Source organism: Labeo rohita, chromosome 17 (genome assembly GCF_022985175.1).
Source record: "Labeo rohita strain BAU-BD-2019 chromosome 17, IGBB_LRoh.1.0, whole genome shotgun sequence".
In the NCBI taxonomy this organism is placed as follows: domain Eukaryota; kingdom Metazoa; phylum Chordata; class Actinopteri; order Cypriniformes; family Cyprinidae; genus Labeo; species Labeo rohita.
The window spans coordinates 18790019-18809248 of record NC_066885.1 but is presented as its reverse complement, the minus strand read 5'-3'; the positions used below and the strand labels follow the sequence as shown (position 1 = coordinate 18809248).

At 37.3% G+C, this 19230-nt stretch overlaps 2 protein-coding genes across 2 annotated transcripts; both read left to right on the top strand.

Annotated features, from left to right (window-relative positions):
* The first annotated feature begins 106 nt into the window (after positions 1 to 106).
* Positions 107 to 5374, top strand: opn6b (opsin 6, group member b). Its single transcript, XM_051133863.1, has 6 exons — positions 107 to 484; positions 616 to 821; positions 1414 to 1513; positions 4239 to 4343; positions 4423 to 4646; positions 4737 to 5374. Exons 1-6 carry the CDS (start codon positions 391 to 393, stop codon positions 5187 to 5189), a joined length of 1182 nt encoding a protein of 393 aa, XP_050989820.1. The 5' UTR covers positions 107 to 390; the 3' UTR covers positions 5190 to 5374.
* Positions 5375 to 12545: 7171 nt separating this feature from the next.
* On the top strand, positions 12546 to 19217 carry coch (coagulation factor C homolog, cochlin (Limulus polyphemus)). The gene is made up of 12 exons (XM_051133702.1): positions 12546 to 12637; positions 13031 to 13079; positions 13209 to 13253; positions 13918 to 14074; positions 14151 to 14284; positions 14394 to 14462; positions 14542 to 14598; positions 14708 to 14855; positions 14932 to 15035; positions 17554 to 17780; positions 17867 to 18380; positions 18617 to 19217. The coding sequence occupies exons 2-12, from the start codon at positions 13046 to 13048 to the stop codon at positions 18787 to 18789; spliced, it is 1662 nt and encodes a 553-aa protein (XP_050989659.1). The 5' UTR covers positions 12546 to 12637; positions 13031 to 13045; the 3' UTR covers positions 18790 to 19217.
* The last annotated feature ends 13 nt before the right edge of the window (positions 19218 to 19230 follow it).

The window sequence follows — 19230 nt, the reverse complement described above, 5'->3', positions numbered from 1 at the left end:
TAATGGTTCCCGATAATAAAGTCTTACGCACCAATCGCACTTTGTTTTCTTTCTTTGAGTCTACTTTGAGTGGGTCATCAACATAGATTTAGTCATCTTACGCTTCACCACGGACTTATTGATGTTGGGTGAGTTCAACAGCAGAGGTAAATGCCTTAAGTGGTTTGGTCACCGACGAGAACTGTCCCAAAAATCTTAGTCTCTAAAGTCTTTAACAAGATCAGGGGATTACACCTAGTCTCAATCAACACTGGTGCTCTGCGGCAGTTAAGATGTTTGCTCAAGTGTAGATCGAGGGTATTCAGTCTAGCCTGCTAGATCTTCCACCAATGAAGAGAGCAAGACTGGTAAAACCCTGAGATGAGTCCAACCTAAAGATTTTCATTGAAGATGGACATCCACAATGTTCTTCCCTCAAATGCCACAGTCTTCCGAGTGTCGGATGGAGGAGAAATGGCTATTGGTGTCTACTTGGTGATATTAGGTAATTCGCCTGGAGTGATTGCATTGAATTCTCTGCTATTACTGTGATTTGTTTCTTCTTGAGCTTCGCCACATTGACAAATGTCAAATGAGAAGAAAGAATAGATAAATTTTATATTTCTGTTTTGATAGGATGGCTTTCTTGGATTGGAAATGGGGTTGTAATAATACTTTTAACCAAGCAAAGAAAGTCTCTCGAACCACAGGATTTCCTGACTCTCAACCTTGCCGTTTCTGATGACAGCATTGCCATTTTTGGGTATTCTCGAGGAATCCTTGAAGTTTTTGATGTGCTTAGAGATGAAGGCTATCTTATAAGGACATTTTGGACTTGCAAGGTAAGATGATGATGATACTAACTTCCTATCTCCTGTTGAACACAAATGAAGGTATTCTGATCGTTTTTTTGTATGTTAATGGAAATAAAAGGGGTTCAGTTTGTGAACCCCATTAGGTATCATTGTATGGACAATACATTCCATGAAATATCTTCTTTTATGGTCCACAGAGGAAAGAAAGTCATAGAGGTTTAGAATGAAATGACGGGGAGTAAGTTATAAAAGACTTTCATTTGATATCCTTCAGATGAATTAAATTACAAAGTTCAAATGATCCAGTGATTTTAAGTATTATCCACTTTAGTTCACTTCACTGAATGCTCTGAGAACATCGCGCAGTATCTGGCGTGAGAGGTCCATCACTGTGTTGCAGTCTGGCAGGTGGTGTTATGAGGCAGGAGGGGCTGAAGAGATGAATTATTTGTAGTTGTTCCAAGTACATGGGCATGTGTCCTTTTATCCCCTAATCTTGCTGGCTTGTTCCCCAGGGCCTGGTTAGTGGGTGATGAGACAAGTCAGAGCGATTACTGCCTCAGGTTTGCAGAGAATGCCAGACCTGCTTGCAATGTATAAGATGTTGTGTCTTGGCCAGGTGGACGGATTCCTAATCCTGCTCTTCGGACTCATCAGCATCAACACACTGACAGCCATCAGTGTCATCCGCTACATCAAAGGTTGCCAGCCTCAGCATGGTATGCTCTGTCTTGGCCAGACCTACTGGGTTATTATACCTTTGTATAGCTGGTACCCATATTTAGTCCAGGTGCTCATGCATTGAAAGCTGCTCTGCAATTACATTACAAAATTGATGATAACTAATTTTTCCCCTCACATTTTTCTGGTTTTGTGTAGACTCAATAGACTATTGCCATTACTCTTAGAGCAGGGGTATCCAAACTCAGTCCTGGAGGGCCACTGTCTTACTAGGCATACTAGAAATTTCCAGGCAGGTGTGTTGAGGCAAGTTGGAGCTAAACTCCGCAGGACACCAGCTTTCCAGGACTGAGTTTGGACACCACTGGCTTAGAGAGTTTAGGTAAGGGTGCAATATAATTACAAAATTCTAGGACAGGGATGCTAGGGGGTCTGCAGAGAAATTGACTGGGAGGGTTGGGGAGGCCAAGCCCCAAAGGTGCTTAGGCACCTTTTGTACTCATTAATTTTCTTCTTCTTTCGCTCTGGAAGTCTATGGCAGCCCATAGAATAGTTTGCGGGAAAATTGTGAAATTTGGCACACAGATAGAGGACAGTCTCAATATTAACCATTGCAAATTTGGAGTCTTTAACTCAAACTCTGTAGCTCTATATCTTTGCATCCCTTTAGCAGATTCAGACCAAATTTGGTATGTGTTATACCAAACATGACCTGAGGGCACATGATTTCCTACGAGGTTTGGAAAAGTATGGAAAAAAGAAAGCAGAGTATGTGTTTCCAGACTTTTGTCCTTATTTAGTTTTTTATAATAGGAAATTAAGAATTTAATGAAAGTAATTTTATCAAACAAGAAGTGAGTTTTCTTGGTAGCTGTTTTTTCTGATTGCTTAGTAATTGTTAAGTACAACTGAATGAATACAAGGTGCACTTTTCATTATGCAAAATACAGCTTATAAGCACTTTGGGTTTCTTCTCACTCTATTTTTTTTATCACCGTATTGCATAGCCTCCAGGACCTTTCCAAAAATACAAAGACGGACTTTTATGTGCGCACATGAAACCATTAAATTTAGCATATAGGACAATGTACACTGATTATGCAAAGTGGTTTCTTGGTCTCCACAAAGTATGCGTTAAAAAGACCTGAGGCCTTGGAATGTGATATACTGCCCTAATGAAAGCCCAGTTTTGGACACTTTTTTTTAAATTAACTTTTTTTAGTTTTTTAATACAACATTTGTTTTGCACAAAATAAATGAATTCCAAACAGATCACTAGTAATAACATCAGCAGGGTGTGAGGGGGAGAGGGAAAATAGAAGGGAAAAAAAGTAAATACAACAATAACAAGATGATAATATTTGGGTAAATAAATTTAAAAGTCACAAAGGTATAATGCAGTATAAAAATCAACATAAATAAGTAAAATTATCACATTCCTAAGTGATCTAATACAAGCTTCCATATTTTCCAAAATATATCTAGCTTATATGAATACTTTTTTTTTATTTTTATTTTTTAAACTCTTGAACTTTGCCAGTTTTATGCCATCAGCCTATTTTATGTCATGGTTTCTCCACCGCCACAGAGGATGTGTTAAATTGGACATTGGGCCTTGATATTAGAGGTACTACCATAAGAAAAACAAATATTTTGAGCAGTATATCTCTATTAATTCATGTGCATCCATGCTCTCACTTCATTCACAGTAAGATGGCAGTGATGCACAAAGGAAAGAAACAGATTATATAAAACTAGAAATTGTAATGCATAAGCATGCAAAAAATTACCATGCGCATGTGACTAGTTTCTCGAGGGCAGAAAAAAAAAGTTTCTTGTGTGCATGTAAAAGTCTGGATTTTTTTTTTTTTTTTTACACTACATCTATAGGTTGTCACTTTCAGAAAATCAATGAAACCTGAGAAAATAAAACATGTTTACAGATGACTACTATATACCAAATATAAAACTGAAAATAATGCTCTATGAGCCATTTGTTAAATACGGTCTGAAAATCTACTGAGATGTTTGGAAATTTGAGTCTGGAAAAGTATGGAATTCTAAAATGGAAAATGTGTAGGAACCCTGAAAAGTATACAAGTTTGACATTTTTGTTTATAATTTCTGACTAGTCAAGACATTTGTGAATAACAATGTTTGGCAAATGAGATATTGCTTTCTAAGGACTGAAATTATTAATAATTGACAATCTATTTAAAATAAAAAAAAGTCAATAAACAAAATGCGTATAGTAATTCATATTAAGTAGTCAACAGAATTAAAAATTAATAAATAAATAAAATAAATAAAAAATAACTTACACTTATAAACATTTTTTTATATATATGTTCATTTTTCACACAGTATAAGTGAATCTTAATTCATGAAAATATATAGCTGCCTTTATATTTTAGGAAAGGGGTCCCTAACAAGGACATCATCTTATTTGGGCATCTTTGGCATTAAAACATTCGAAAAACAGCAGGATCTACAGTAGGACACGGTGATCTGAAACAAACAGATTTGGAAACCAGGAAATCCTGTTCGTTTTGTCTTTCACTGAACAATAAATGGTCGAACCAAATTCTTCCAAGACCTGAAATCCTCCGAAGTTGAGTTTTTGATAAATCTAGAACTATGTTGTTTTTGGTGTTTTTTTTTTTTAGAAGCTCCTTGAGCCTTGGCTGCACAAATATTAGATAAATCAGCTTGATTACGCTATGACGACTGTGCTGACGTGAGTGTTTCTGCCATGTCCTTCAGCTCATCACGTCAACAAGCGCAATATCTGCATGGTCATAGCAGCTGTCTGGCTGTGCTCTCTGTTTTGGGCTGGAGCTCCGCTACTGGGCTGGGGCAGTTACAGAGGTAGGACTAAAACAAGGACGTTCACCATCTTTAGAAATTGAAAATGAGTTAAAATCACTGAATTTCATTTCTTCTGCAGCTCGCGGGTATGGGACGTGTGAAATTGACTGGACACAAGCACTGTACTCTGTTCCGGTCAAGCTCTACGTCATCAGCATTTTCTTCTTCAACTTCTTTGTGCCATTATTTATTATAGTTTTTACATACGTGTGCATTATCCGCACTGTCAACTCCAGTCACAAGTCCAGTCGGGGAGGAGATATCAGCAACAGGCAAAGAAAGATTGAACGCAGCATCACACGGGTACAATCATCGCCGTACGAATTCCCATTAATCATTGAACCAAAAGACATACGTATTTATATACGTGTCACACTGTGTTTTTCACTCCAGGTCTCCCTCATTCTGTGTGCGGCGTTCCTGTTGGCCTGGTCCCCGTATGCAGTCATTTCCATGTGGTCTGCCTGGGGTTACCAAATACCCCCACTCAACAGCATCCTGGCCAGCCTCTTCGCCAAGTCAGCGAGTTTCTACAATCCGTTTATCTACATTGGCATGAGCTCTAAGTTCCGGAAGGACCTACGGGCTCTGTTCTACTGCCTCAGACCAACATCAGCGCACAGGCACACCCCTAATGTGCCATTGGCCCGGCCTGGTGATGTGCAGCTTGACGTCGACGGCTTTAAGGAGAACGAGCCGGTGGACCATAATGCAAGTGAAAACATAGAGGAAGGAAAGGCAGAGTGCCCTGAATCAGAACACCAGGACAGGCCTTTACCAGAGTCAGTCAAAAGTGTCAGTCCTCATGGGTTAATGAGGAAACCCAGCGACTCTGGAAGACTTTAGCTGTCTTTTGTGCTAGTTAATGTCCTCTGAATGTTTCTATAAGATAATGAGAATAATATTAGGACGTTCACTCTCTATTGTTGTAATTTTGCAACAGAATAGAACACTCCAAGCTACGTCACGTTGTTTACAAATGCTTCATGTTGAACGTGAGGTCACTGTGTAAATCCAATAAAGTTGGGGTTAAAGGTTTTATGTCACTTAATCTCTGTCTCTCAGGCTTGTAGACATTTAATGGCACGTCTGTACTACATTCTCGCGGTTTAGGGTTGTTGGAGATCCTTTTCCTGTCCTATTACGTCAAACTAAATCTCGAATTAAGATGAATAATAATATTAAGGAAGGAACAAAATATTTCTGGAAGAGGAAAGATCAAAATAAATGATGCACTACTCAAGACGAAAAGAATCCAACTTTTGAAGGATAAGCAAGTAAACAACTCTTTTGCTAATTAAAAACACTCTTCAAAAACAATTGTGCTGATCTTCCTACAGCTTTCCTAAAACTGACTTAAGAATTATATAACAGACTCCATATATAAAATGTAGTGCTGTCAGTTTAACACGTTAAATAATTAGTTATGAAAAAATAACACAATTAAATTATTTTAAAGCAGTTAACGTGCTGGCCCCGCCCCCAGACCCTTACATCATCTTATATTTCATAGAGTTGACTCTTGACAAATATGATGCAGGGCAATAACTCCATAAATGCAGTTATGTGCTAAAATTCTAGATATGGGTGCAAAAAATGCCCCTGTATGTGTTTGTTTCTTATTATATCACATATCACACGATATAACATGGGAAGCAAGAGCAATATGACTTGAGTGCTGATTTTGTCCTGATCTATCACTTAAAAATGTGATTTTATACAACAGTTCAGTAAATAAGAAGTTGATATATTTTGTGGGGTTTTTTTTTTTTCAATATTGCAGAGAACATATTATCTTTAAAGCCACAGCAGAATTGTTGTGCATCCCAGAGCAACACAGCGGTGTTTAGTTTTTAGCGTTTTGAACTAATCGTGTGAATCAATGATTCAAAGGCCCATTCATAAAGACAGCCATTTACTTAATTCCTGAATGAATCAACCATTTGAATAAATCGAATCGAATGAGTGAATGACTCATAAAGACATTTACCGCCACCTGCTGTCAGATTTAATTTCTTATTTAGAGTATCATTTCATTCAGAAAAATAAATTATATTAAATAATAATAATAAAAATAAAAACATTAAAGGAATAGTTTACCCCAAAAAAATCATTTACTCACTCTCATGTCATTTCAGACCTTTCTTCTGTGGAACATAAAAGAAAGTATTTTGAAGACTTTCATTATATGAACAAAAAGTTTCTCAGATGATCTTCTTTTATGTTCCATAGTTTACATTAGGCTGTTGCAGCCTAAATGTTTATGTGTAATACATTTTTTTGTTGAATCAAATGAAATATTTCTTTCTAAAGCCACAATTTGTAATGTCTACTTTATACTTTCTATACTTACTTTATACTTATACTCTGTCATATTTATTTTGCTATTAATTCGACTGATCAATCAACACATCATGTAATTATTTAGATTAAACATTTTAATTGACTGACAGCCCTAATAAAAAGACACATATCTTCCAAAATAACCAGAGTTTGAAACTTTGACTTTGAGGAGCAACGTCTGGGGCAGGAGCCAGTGTTCTATTAGTATGATTGAATGGACTATTTTAACAATGTAACAACGTAGTTGCGTTGCTGTCTATGCAGGGTCAGAAAGCTCTCAGGTTTCATCAAAAATATCTTAATTTGTGTTCTAAAGATGAACGAAGGTCTTACTGGTTTGGAACTACATAAGGGTGAGTAATTAATGACAGAATTTACATTTTTGGGTGAACTAGCCCTTTAAGCTCGGTATGATCAGCGAGAACCTCTAGGATGGGCTGGAGAAACCAGAGCAGGAGGATTCACAAACTGATTGTGGTGACTCCCGAGAAAGATTCTCCTGTCTCTCCACAACCGTCCTCAGCTGAGTCCCTGTTTGACCAGACTGTAATGTCAGGAATGAGTACAAATTACTCAAGCGCAGAACGAACAGAACAGTCAGGTAATGGTACTTTATTTACATTATCCAGGCGCATAATTCAAAAGCAGCAGGCGTGCTCGTAGTCAGAGGAACAGCGAAGGTTCGAGTCCAAACAGAGCAGCAGGAACAGTCAAACAATCTAGAGTCATAATTCCAAGAACAGACGCGGTCAGCAACTGGTTTCAGAACAAACAGATTAACAGCAAACAAATCTGACATCGCAGGTTACAAGAATTACAACCTGGCATGGAATAGAAAAATAGTTCACAGATAGTTGGTTAGTAATTTTTAGGTGAAGGGTTAAACAGGGCAAATTATACATTTAATGTATAAATAGCATGCTTTAATTTTTTTCCGAATGCCATAAAAAGCAGATACAAGTGTTTTGCGTCCAGTGTATGTAGGAAACCCTGAACCAGAGGGTTGGAGCAAGTGGTAAGTTGGATATGTTTCTCAAAGAAATGACTTAACACCTCAGTGACCTGATGTTACATTGTGGGAAATGTCCTCCTCCTGCCCCATTCAGATGTATTCAAGCATGTCACTTCTTCAAATGACATCCAAGAGATTTAGTCCCACACGGTGGTCACAAAATAAGAGGATCTTGGTGTGCGAAATGTTATGGTGAATGTTCTCTCAAATTAGTGATGTCAGGGGTTAAAGTGGGTCTGTTATGCAAGGAGATTTTTGGCGCAGACCCCAAATGCTTATTTTGGTGCAAAACTACTTAGCAGTTTGGGAAAATAATGAATTCTGGAAAATGTTAATCAGTTTGATGTTGTATAATTTTATGATTTATGGCAGGAGTGTCCTAAGAGTTAGTCGTGCATCTGCTAAGAGATGAGAAAACATCCAATGTACACTAACTAGTTTGGCAGTGGGTAAGATTTAAATTATTATTTTTTTTTTTTCTTAAATGCTAACCAAGACTGCATTTATTTAATCAAAAATACAGTAAAAACTAATATTGTGAATTTATTCCTTTGATGGCAAAGCTGAATTTGAAATCTTTTGGTGAAGTGATATAGTCAAGTCATGTAGTTAAGACCTGCATCAAACTATTTTTTCTGCAAATTCGCTGAAAATAATTGCACACTTTAGAATGTTCGTCAACCAATCAGATTCAAAGATTCAACAGCGCCAAGCAGAGTGGTCTTACACTACAGGTGTGCATGATTTTCTAATAATATATTTAATAAATAAATTAAATATAAATATATTATAATAAATATATTATGATTTGATTAATAATATTATATAATAAGTACATTTGTACTAAACTAGTAGAGAGAGAGAGAGAGAGAGAGAGAGAGAGAGAGAGAGAGAGAGAGAGAGAGAGAGAGAGAGATTAACCGTGTGAATTAGCCTAACTTACCTCTCTGAGGTCTGTGCCTCTCTCAAAAGTTAATTTTCTTCAAGAACAGTGATATGGACATGTAATACGGTCAAGACCTGCCTGGAACTACTTTTGCCTTGCGTTTCCACAAAAATAATTGCACACCTTAGGATTAATCAGCGAATCAGTTTCAAACATTCAGCAGCCCAGTAACTACAAAATTCTTTAATTAATAGAAAATTAAAAAAATCAGCATTTATTTGCAGTTATTTTTGTAACAATGTTTACTGTTTTTTTGTTTGTTTGTTTGTTTTTTTGTTTGTTTGTTTTTTGTCAACTTAATGCATCCTGAATAAAAAATGTTAAGAATCATTTACCAAAAACAACTTTTGAACTGTAGTGTGAACATATCGTTTAATCTACTGCCATTCACTGTCAGGCTATCTACAGTGTAAAACACATTGACTTGAACTAGACGCCCATTAGCTCTGATGGAGGATGACAAGTACATAACAGAGTATTTGGAGGTCTCTATAAATGACCCTACAAAGCTGCAGGAGAGCACAAAAACAGACTTACCCAAATTAAATGTCTGAAAACTACCTTAATAAAACACAAGCTAGTTATTTCTTACTTCTTTTTTTTTTCACTTTAACTGCTGCAGAACTTCACCCCCCACAATTTTAGACGTATCACTTTTGCTGTGGTGTATTCACAATGTGGAGCATGGCATAAAGAGAATATTTCTGCAAAAAACTAGTAACCTAATATATAAGCTCTCTTATATTAATCATGAAATATTGTATTTTCTGGTTAATGTTTCCAACGTAGAGAAATGAAGTCATTTTTTTATTATTATTTTTTATTTTGAGAAAATAAATTTTACTTTTCAGCAGAAAAATCTGGGCTCATGTCTACGCAGCATTAGCCAAGGCTAATATTTGTGTAGGTGAAGACAGTCGCCTAAATGAGACATCCATCGAAGTATTAGACGGTTACTACTATTTATAAGGAGTGGAGCGGTAGGCTTTGCATTCTTGGACGAAAGCTGCGGATCTCCCATGAAGTCTCACATGGTGTGAAACGTGACAGGGCGATGCTGGCCTGGGAAGAAACGTGTGTGTCACTTCGCCTTAATTCAGTCTTTTTCATCTGACTGCACAAAGCCAGAGAAGTCAAGCCAACTTTTCCATATGACCATCAGCTGCCCCAATGGGAACAAATTTTGTGTAATACCAAATCAGAGGAAATCATCACCTGCTTAACCTATTATAACAAAACTCATTCTGTTACATAAGGGAACACACTGTTTCCCCCTTAAGCTGGGCTAATTCTCCAAGAAAAATTAAATAAAACAGTATAGCGGCATGTAACGATTACCGGGGTTCAAGTGCTTTAAGGCATTTAAGCAAATATGGAAAATGACATATTTTGTTTAGTAAGCCTGTAACCACCTAAATCAATGATTGGGAAAAATCATTTTTGGCAAATACAGGTAATTTGCCATAGAAATATGATTTTTATGACTTTTTTATGACTATGATTTTTAACGTTATAGCGCCTGGTCCGATCTCCTTAAAACTTTGCACGCTTGTTTAGAATAACTTGTCTCATGTGCTCACCAGGTTTTTTTTTTGAAGTTTTGAGTTTTCCTTTAGGCTTTATAGGATTTTGGATAAATTTGGACAAGCCCCTTTCCTAAATGACCGCGACATCTTCTCAATCATTTAACAAACGATTTGATTGACAGCAGTGGTTGTAGAGGCAGAGTTGTCTGGAATGAGGAGTTCTATCATATGATACGAATATCGCACATATGTGACATGCAATCGTTTACGTCCTTGAAAAATGCTATATTGGCCCTCTGGTGGCCGACTTCTTTCAAATTTCCCTTAGACCTTGGCCCACTGACCTGTGTAACCTTGTCTAACAGGTGCTCAAAATTTGTTGGCCAATGGTGGCCGTGTTTTTTGAGATACACAAATGTCCTTATAGACACTTGTGGCACTTTGGACCAATACCATGCGCACTGATTTCCATGTTGAAAGGACAAATGGTTGTGCAGTTATAGCCATTTTTATGTTAGGTTTTTCCCCTATAATAGCGCCATTTCCTGTGACCTCAGATGGAGCTCTTATTGTTCTGAGTTTGGCAGAGATATCTCATTTCCATTCAGGAGTTTTAGGCATTTTACTAAAAGTGGCCCTGCCCCTTTCCAACATTTTTGCCGTCCCTTTTTTTTTTTTTTTTCTCCAGAAAATCTTTCTGTACTGTTTTGGTTCTGATTGGGCAAAAAAACCTGCAAAAAATGCAAAATACCCAAAAATTGCGGCAGGCTCACAGTCAAATCTGAGGCATGCGTTTTGTCCACCATGGGCCAAGGATTCCAACGACATAAGACACTTGAGTCTGCGACTAATGGGTTAGGAGTTTTCACACTTTTGTTCGCTGTAGCGCTTCCGTCAGGCCAATTGGGGCGAGCCTTGGTCACGTTGTAGGTGGTGTGAGTTCTACCATCCCTCCAAGTTTCAAGTCTCTACGACTTACGGTTTGGTCTGCACAATCAGTTTTACGTGGAGATCACTGATCCTTGACTATTCTAACAATTACAATAGGGTTTCAGCACTACATGCTTGAACGATTTATGAGGTAAAACTTTTTTTTTAGCACTGTCATTCAGATGTCTATATTAAATATAATGGTTAACAGTTCATATACACTCAAATAGTCTACTGCTCAAAGTAAAATGTTAAATTTTATTTATATTTTATATTATAGTTTATTATTTAATAATACCTTATTAACGATCACCTGATCGTCCCTTTGTTCACTGCTAAAGTACCAGTCCACTCTTTCTTGTTTCATTTTGGCACAACATCAATAAGCTTCTTAAACTGCTGGAACTGACTCATTATTGGTTTACCCAAGCTACAGAAGCTTTACTTGATATGGAAGTTCACACTCTGGTTGAGAGACTTGATGTTTCCACCATGACCTTCACAAGAATTTCCTTGTGAAAGACCGCTTTAGCCGACGTAGACTTTGTGTGCTGTGAAATATTCATTAATTAAGACACTGGGACAGTTCCCAGTTGTTACAATGAGCAGTTGTTCAAAGAGGCTCATAACAGATGGATTGAGTGTCATTCCTTGAGAGGTTTTTAATTTGTCGCACTGAATAAGCACCTTGTGGCACACCACATACCCTTACAAACTTCCACAGCACTTAATCAGTAAATGCCAATGAGTTGTGAGATGCCACAGTAAACACAAACCTATCATATTCCTCTTTGCTGCCAGGATTAAACCTGGAAATGGTCCACGGTTCAGCTGATGCAGGATGATTACATAAAAGTTACTAAGAGAAGACAGAGACCTCTTTGAAAGCAGTCTCGTGCTAATGCGCTCAATTGTCTTTGCACTCATGGATAACTTACAGTTTTTGCAGCATAAGCCTTGTTTCAAGAGGGTGTTTTGATGCAAAGTCATTTAAGATAAAAAAAAATATCTTCTAAATGACTTCTTGATGCACTATTCTGTTTAGTCAGGTCTTCTCAAATGACTTTGAGGTCCATTCAGACCATTTTGGATGAGATTGTGTGCTCATTAGCCTCAGGGCAAAGTTTTCAACCCCCAATCAGGGCCTAGTCATGACATGTGCGTGTGGCGGCGTTCATTTGTTGTTTATTCTCGTCTCTGTAACCCTCTGTTTCTTTATTCCCCATCACTGACCTAACTAGGCTATACAGTGTTAAAGCATTTAGTTTTATGTAGGTACAAACTGTAGGACATATTATATCTAAACGGCTGAAAGCAGGAGAGTTTAAAACAATGTCCTTTTCAGGTGGTTTGGATGTAAGGCCCGCCTCTTGTGATGTCAGCAGGGAATCGTTGGGGTTTTCGGGGACATTATTTAAAGGACTAGCTCTTTCCTCAATATTCAGACACCTCTGGAATATCATCCATAACGGAATTACTTTATTTTTTTTTCTATAAAGCTTTTAAGGCTGAGGAAACGTCATCCTACACAATATCTGTAAGTTGGATTTAATCTTCATAGGTTGATGATTTTTGGCTGTTTGGTGCTTTTTACTAGAGCTAATTTTATATATCCAGATATGCACTTTTTTCTTCTTCATTCCTTCTCTCGCTCTCCTTCTCCTTCATTCGTGAGTGGATTAACTGAAGTATGCAGTTCCAAAGGAGCTGTTTGTGATGGATGTGTCTAGGGAGATTACATTTTTCCTGTATCATATCTAATTTCACTTCTCTGTGCAAAATAAATATTGCAACACCCAAATAAAAGACAAAAAATGAAGATATATTGTATAGCCTTAGAAGAAGTATTTTTGTACTTTTCAAAAATAAAAATGATTAAGAAAGTTTTTTCATTGTTGCGTGGTATAATGTGTTTTTTTTTTCTCTACAGATATCTTCATTAACCATGTCGATGTGGTTTGCTGTACTTCATGTATTAGGTAGGCAATTAGTTTGTTCAAAGTTATTTTTACTGAACATTTCTTTTGTGTTCTTCTGAATTATTGCCATGATGCACAAATGCCATTGCATTATTATTATTTATTTATTTTATTTATTTTTTTACACAGGTGTTCTGTCTTTGACCTGTTGCACATTTGGATCAGATTTAAATGGTCAGTGAATTTCATTTTTAATTCTCTTTTTTTCAGCTCTTTTCATATTAAATATTAGGAATTGAGTTACATTAGAGAAAATATGTAACATTTTTAAAAGGTTAGAGACACTTTATTTGCAGTTTTTGTAACATGACACTTAAATGTTTTAATTCAGTTTATTTTGCATTAATTCATTGAATTTAATAGTAGCTAAGAGAACTTTTTGGGAAAAAAATGTAAGTTAACATCATTTTAAAAAAAATATATAATTGTTTTATTTGAAAGATAAATGTGACCCTGGACCACAAAACCAGTATTAAGTAGCACGGGTATGTTTGTAGCAATAGGCAAAAATATGGGTCAAAATTGTCGAATTGCCAAAAATCATTAGGTTATCATGTTCCATGAAAATATTTTGTAAATTTCCTACTGTAAATATATCAAAACTTTAAAGGTGATTTTCTTAGTATCTGGATTTTTTTGCACCCTCAGACTCCAGATTTTCAAATAGTTGTATCTCAGCCAAATCCTGTCTTAACAAACCATACAATAGAAAGCTTATTTATTCAACTTTCAGATAATGTATAAATCTCAGTTTCAAAAAAAGTGACCCTTATGACTGGTCTTGTGGTCCAGGGTCACAAATAATAATTTTATGGGTAACGTCTTATACATGTCTTAGTTCCAACACCAATTAGCTGTGGAACCCGAGCGGTGGACCTACCAGACTCGCGTCAGATAGTGCTCTGCCCGGCGAATTGCACTCTCTGGAGTCTGTCAGTGTTTGGTTCGGGAGTCTATGCCTCTATTTCCAGCATATGTGGAGCAGCAATACACAGGTACAATCACAGAAGTGATTGACTTGCCATACTTGAAGAAACTCCAAAAGCAAAGAAAGTTTTGTCTGTCCTCCAGAGGAATCATAGGTCTATCGGGTGGACCTGTGGAGGTTCACGGGCTGCAAGGGAGGACAAACTACCTAAGCTCATACGCTCACGGCATCCAGTCTCAATCCCTGTCGCAATGGAGCTCATCTTTCACTGTAGCAAGTGAGTGGAGACAATTACGATTTGCTTCACTGCAAATGCTAGTGTCTGTTTTGATTTATGATTTGTAGATTTGTTTACAAATGCAAGGTTTACTTTTTGTTTTTCTCAGGAACAATTAGCTTGCCTTTGGAAGTGTCCAGCCAAACCAGCAGCTCTGCCACTGTTGCATCTGGAGCAGGTAAGAAGCATTCAGATGTGGAACTGGAAAAAACTGACTTGTGTAGTCTACATTCAGTATCCCTACTTCTCTCTTGCAGCCAAGAAACCAGTAAAAAAAACAGTGAAGAAGCCTCCTCCAGCAACAGCGAACAGGGGTCTGCATGAGCTGATTTTCCAATCTAATTTAGTCTTAATTTAGTTTTAATCCGTTAGCCAAAGCAAATATGATCATGATAAGAAAGTGCTGTGTAAATGTTGTTCCAGATTGCCCAGTCGATATGGCTTTCCTGCTGGATGGCAGCTACAACATTGGACAGCGGCGGTTCAACCTGCAGAAGAGCTTTGTCAGTAAACTTGTAGCCATGCTGAAGGTTGGAACACCAGGTCCTCATGTAGGAGTGGTGCAAACCAGGTGATCTGTGCAAATCCAAATCGTTTAGCAAATGTTTCCTTTGTCAGTGAGTATAACTTTATGTTTTTCTTTCTAGTGAGACACCTCGAACTGAATTCTACTTGTCAAACTATACAACAGCCAAAGATCTGACTTTTGCCATCAAAGAGATTCCATACATTGGGGGCAATACAAATACAGGTTTATAACCTCACATTCAATTCACATTTTAAATTAATTACAAAAATTAAATGAATTTAGAATCTATTTAAAAAAATAAAATAAAAAAATTGCCATTCACAGTAATGCACTTACAATGGAAATCAATAGGTCTCCGAAATACATTAAAATACAGTTTTGAAAGTGCAACTACAAGATTTAAAGTTGAAAATTCTGTCGTCATTTACTCACCCTCAAGTTGTTCCATAGTGGTATGGATTTCCTTTTTCTGTTTAACATAAAAGAAGATTTTTTTTAAGAATGTGGGTAACAGTTGCTGGTCCCCACTGACTTCCATAACATGGAAAATATTTTGTGTTCATCAGAAGAATTTGAATGTGAATAAATGATGATAGAATTTCATTTTGGGGTGAGCTATCCTTTTAAACCCAGGCGGAAAAAGTGCACTTTCATAATGTACTTAATAATGTTATTTTCACACACTAATTTTGTAAAGTTATTCTTTAGTACTTTTTTAGATAATCTTAAGAATATCTAAGTGTACAGAAATGTGCTATTTTGGTACACAATGAATATGAACTAAAATGTGCTTTAAAGGAATAATTCACTTCCAGAACAAAAAGTTACATATAATTTACTCACCCCCTTGTCATCCATGTCTTTCTTTCTTCAGTCATTTTTTGAGGAAAACATTTTAGAATTTCTCTCCATATAATGAACTTCTATGGTGCCTGCAAGTTTGAACTTCAAAAATGCAGTTTAAATACAGCTTCAAAGAGCTCTAAACCCACCCGAGGAAGAATGTTCTTATCTAGTGAAATGATCAGTTATTTTCTAAAAAAAAAAAAAAAAAAAAAAAAAAAAAAAAAAATTGACAATTTATATACTTTTTAACCTCAAACGCTCGTCTTGCCTAGCTCTGCGTGAACTCTGTGTATTCCGGTTCAAGACAGTTAGGGTAGGTCGAAAAACTCCCATCTCATTTTGTCCTCTAACTTCAAAATTGCCCTACATCGCAGCAGAAGTACTGATCCAGTGTTTACAAAGTGAAGGTGCAGGAAAGCGATGTAAGTCGATTTTGAAATTGGAGGAGAAAATGAGATGGTTTTTTTTTTGACATACCCTAACTGTCTTGAACCGGAGTGCACGCAGACCTAGACAAGATGAGCGTTTGAGGTTGAAAGTATATAAATTGTAATGTTTTTTTTAGAAAATAACTGATCGTTTCATTAGATAAGATTTAAAGTCCTTTGAAGCTGCATTTAAACTGCTTTTTGGAAGTTTAAACTCATGGGCACCATAGAAGTCCACTATATAGAGAGAAATCCTGAAATGTTTTCCTCAAAAAACATAATTTCTTTACGACTGAAGAAAGAAAGACATGAACATCTTGGATGACAAGGGGGTGAGTAAATTATCTGTAAATTTTTGTTCTGGAAGTGAAGAACATACTGTCTCTGTATTAAGAAATGTATTCAGTTACCACTTGTAGTGCACTTGAACCCACTTTTTGTTTTGTTTTGTTTTGTTTTTCTTCCACGGAAATGACAGATTTAGTTTACTTAAACATTGACCCTGTCTTACATTCGGGCGGAAACCTCTCATTCTGAGCTGATGTTCTTATTCCGAACATGCTGATATTCAGACCAACAGCATGCGTGTGACACTTTTATACCACAGTTATACTAAGTGACTTTACCTTTGTGAAATTTTAGACAGTTTTAGCAGTGACTTGCCTATTTTTACAAAAGAAAACAGTTCCAAATGAAGCCACAACATTTGCACATTTATGAGAAACACCTTCAGTGATGATTCAATAACTGTCATAAATTTGTTTCATTCCTGAACAAATAAGCATTTTTTAAACTAATGGGTTGAGTGAATAATTCAGTCACTCGAGGCAGTTATTTGTTTCGTTCCTGAAGGAATCAAGTGTTGTAGAATTGGTTGAATAAATGAATCACCAACAGGGTTTCCATCCAAAGTTGTGAATTTAACTTGTGCACAAATTTGAATATCACATAAAAAAATTGTGAATAAGCAGTTTCCTCCCAACGAGTCAAAGAGAACAAAATCGAAAACCTAGTCAATGTGAAGAATGACCGTAACAACATTTCAGATGCTGTGTAGCGAGATCTGTCCTCTGTTTCAGCACAAGTCAAAAAAGACCTCAAGCAAGTATAAAAACATTTTTGCGAATGAAAGGATTTTTTTCTGTTGAAATTTGGCATTTCCATCACTAGTTTCTGATGCAATAAATGCGCATAAAACAGGGCAATGGAAACATAGCTAATGACTAATTGTACCAAAATGCTTTTGTCCATAGACTTCCATTGTAAATGCATTTTTTCACTTTTTTTCACCATCAGTATGCCTTTGTTTAATAATTGACAGCATGCCACATATATATTATCTTGTATTAAACTCATTCCTTACATCTCTGTCACATAATGGCTTTAGCTGGATTGACTTAATATTGAAGATGCTTTGGTTTCAATAAGCTGAACTTGTCAGGCTTGAGTTATTGCCTTTTGCACAGGTAAGGCCATACTACACACTGTGAGGAACTTCTACAATCCGGATTTTGGTGTTCGGAGAGGTTACCCACGAATCATTGTGGTGTTTGTCGACGGGTGGCCTTCTGATAATGTGGAGGAGGCATCGATTTTAGCCAGAGAGTCTGGTATTAACGTCTTCTTTGTGTCTGTCGCCAAACCTGCCCCTGAGGAGGCGAGCCTAGTGAACGATCACGATTTCATGAGAAAGGTAAGATGTTGAATTCATGGTGGAAAAAAAAAAAAAAACACGGTAACATCTGCGTTTGCTGAAATCCATTTATACCAATCTCACAGGCAGTGTGCAAGGACAATGAGTTCTTCACCTTCACCATGCCCAGCTGGTTTAGCACCAACAAGTTTGTGAAGCCACTCGCTCATAAACTTTGCTCCATCGATCAGATGCTCTGCAGCAAGACGTGCTACAACTCAGTCAACCTGGGCTTCCTGATCGATGGCTCCAGCAGCGTAGGCGATGGCAACTTTCGACTCGTTCTGGACCTTCTCGTCTCCGTCGCACGTCACTTTGACATCTCTGACGTCGGCTCTCGCATCGGCGCCATTCAGTTCACCTACGACCAAAGGATGGAGTTCAACTTCAACGACCACACCACAAAAGATAATGCTCTGAGGGCCCTGCAGAACATCCCGTACATGAGCGGAGGAACGGCCACTGGAGACGCCATCAACTATTCTGTGCGGAGTCTCTTTAAACCTCGCACAGGCTCCAACAAGAACTTCCTCATCATCATCACTGACGGACAGTCTTACGATGATGTGAGAGGGCCGGCTATGGCCGCCCAGCGGGAGGGTACGCTTTTTACACTGATGTTTCATCTAGAACCTGGGGTTTTGAAGGTCTAGGGAGTGTGTTGAGAAGATAATGTTCTTATTTAAAGTTATACAAACAAAATCTAGCCTTATTTTTATAGCAAAGGTCCCTGAGGTGGCAAGGGTGTAGATGGATCTCTAAAACATTTAAGAGCTCTAAAATGTATCTCCAATGCACAAAATTATCTTGACCATGTTCTTCTCATTTCTTCACAGGAATCACTGTGTTTACAGTGGGTGTTGCTTGGGCTCCCATGGAAGATCTGAAGGCGATGGCATCCGAGCCCAAGGAAAGCCATGTGTTTTTCACTCGTGAGTTCACCGGCCTTGCGCAGTTCCAGCAGCCCATCGTACGAGGCATCTGCAGGGACTTCACAGAGTTCAATTAGACAGTGCAACTGAATAGAAAGTAAGAAAAGGAGGAGAGGAAGGAGGAAAAAAAAGTGTAAGCGTGAATAAGAAGAAAAAAAAAATCACCATTGTCTTTTGTAGAAAAAAGGGATTCGAATTGTTTTGTTTTAAAAAAAAGGTATTGGTACGTTTGATCCAAAGGATTTTACAGCTTAATTGAGAATGTATCACACAGTATTGTATGTCAACCTCTCTATAATGTGGAGAATGTAATTATTTGTGATTTATAGTCTTTCTCTTTATGTTCCTGGTGAAAAAACATTCATTCGCTGCTTCTGGCGCGTCTTTATTTTATTATTATTATTATTATTTTTTTCCTGAGGAGGGGTCACTGTAACAAAAGGCTCTTTTATGTTAATTTCGGGACTTGAAGATTCAATTCCAGTCATGATGAGGATTGTCAGTGAAACAGCGCCCTC

What these genes read in the sequence shown, in the direction of transcription:
- opn6b (XM_051133863.1), top strand. Translation starts at nt 391, where the DNA reads ATGGACATCCACAATGTTCTTCCCTCAAATGCCACAGTCTTCCGAGTG. An exon ending in TGTCTACTTGGTGATATTAG is followed by an intron (nt 485 to 615) that starts GTAATTCGCCTG and finishes CTGTTTTGATAG; the next exon opens with GATGGCTTTCTTGGATTGGA. An exon ending in AGGTTGCCAGCCTCAGCATG is followed by an intron (nt 1,514 to 4,238) that starts GTATGCTCTGTC and finishes CATGTCCTTCAG; the next exon opens with CTCATCACGTCAACAAGCGC.
- coch (XM_051133702.1), top strand. Translation starts at nt 13,046, where the DNA reads ATGTCGATGTGGTTTGCTGTACTTCATGTATTAG. An exon ending in TGTGGAGCAGCAATACACAG is followed by an intron (nt 14,075 to 14,150) that starts GTACAATCACAG and finishes TCTGTCCTCCAG; the next exon opens with AGGAATCATAGGTCTATCGG. An exon ending in TGGGGGCAATACAAATACAG is followed by an intron (nt 15,036 to 17,553) that starts GTTTATAACCTC and finishes CCTTTTGCACAG; the next exon opens with GTAAGGCCATACTACACACT.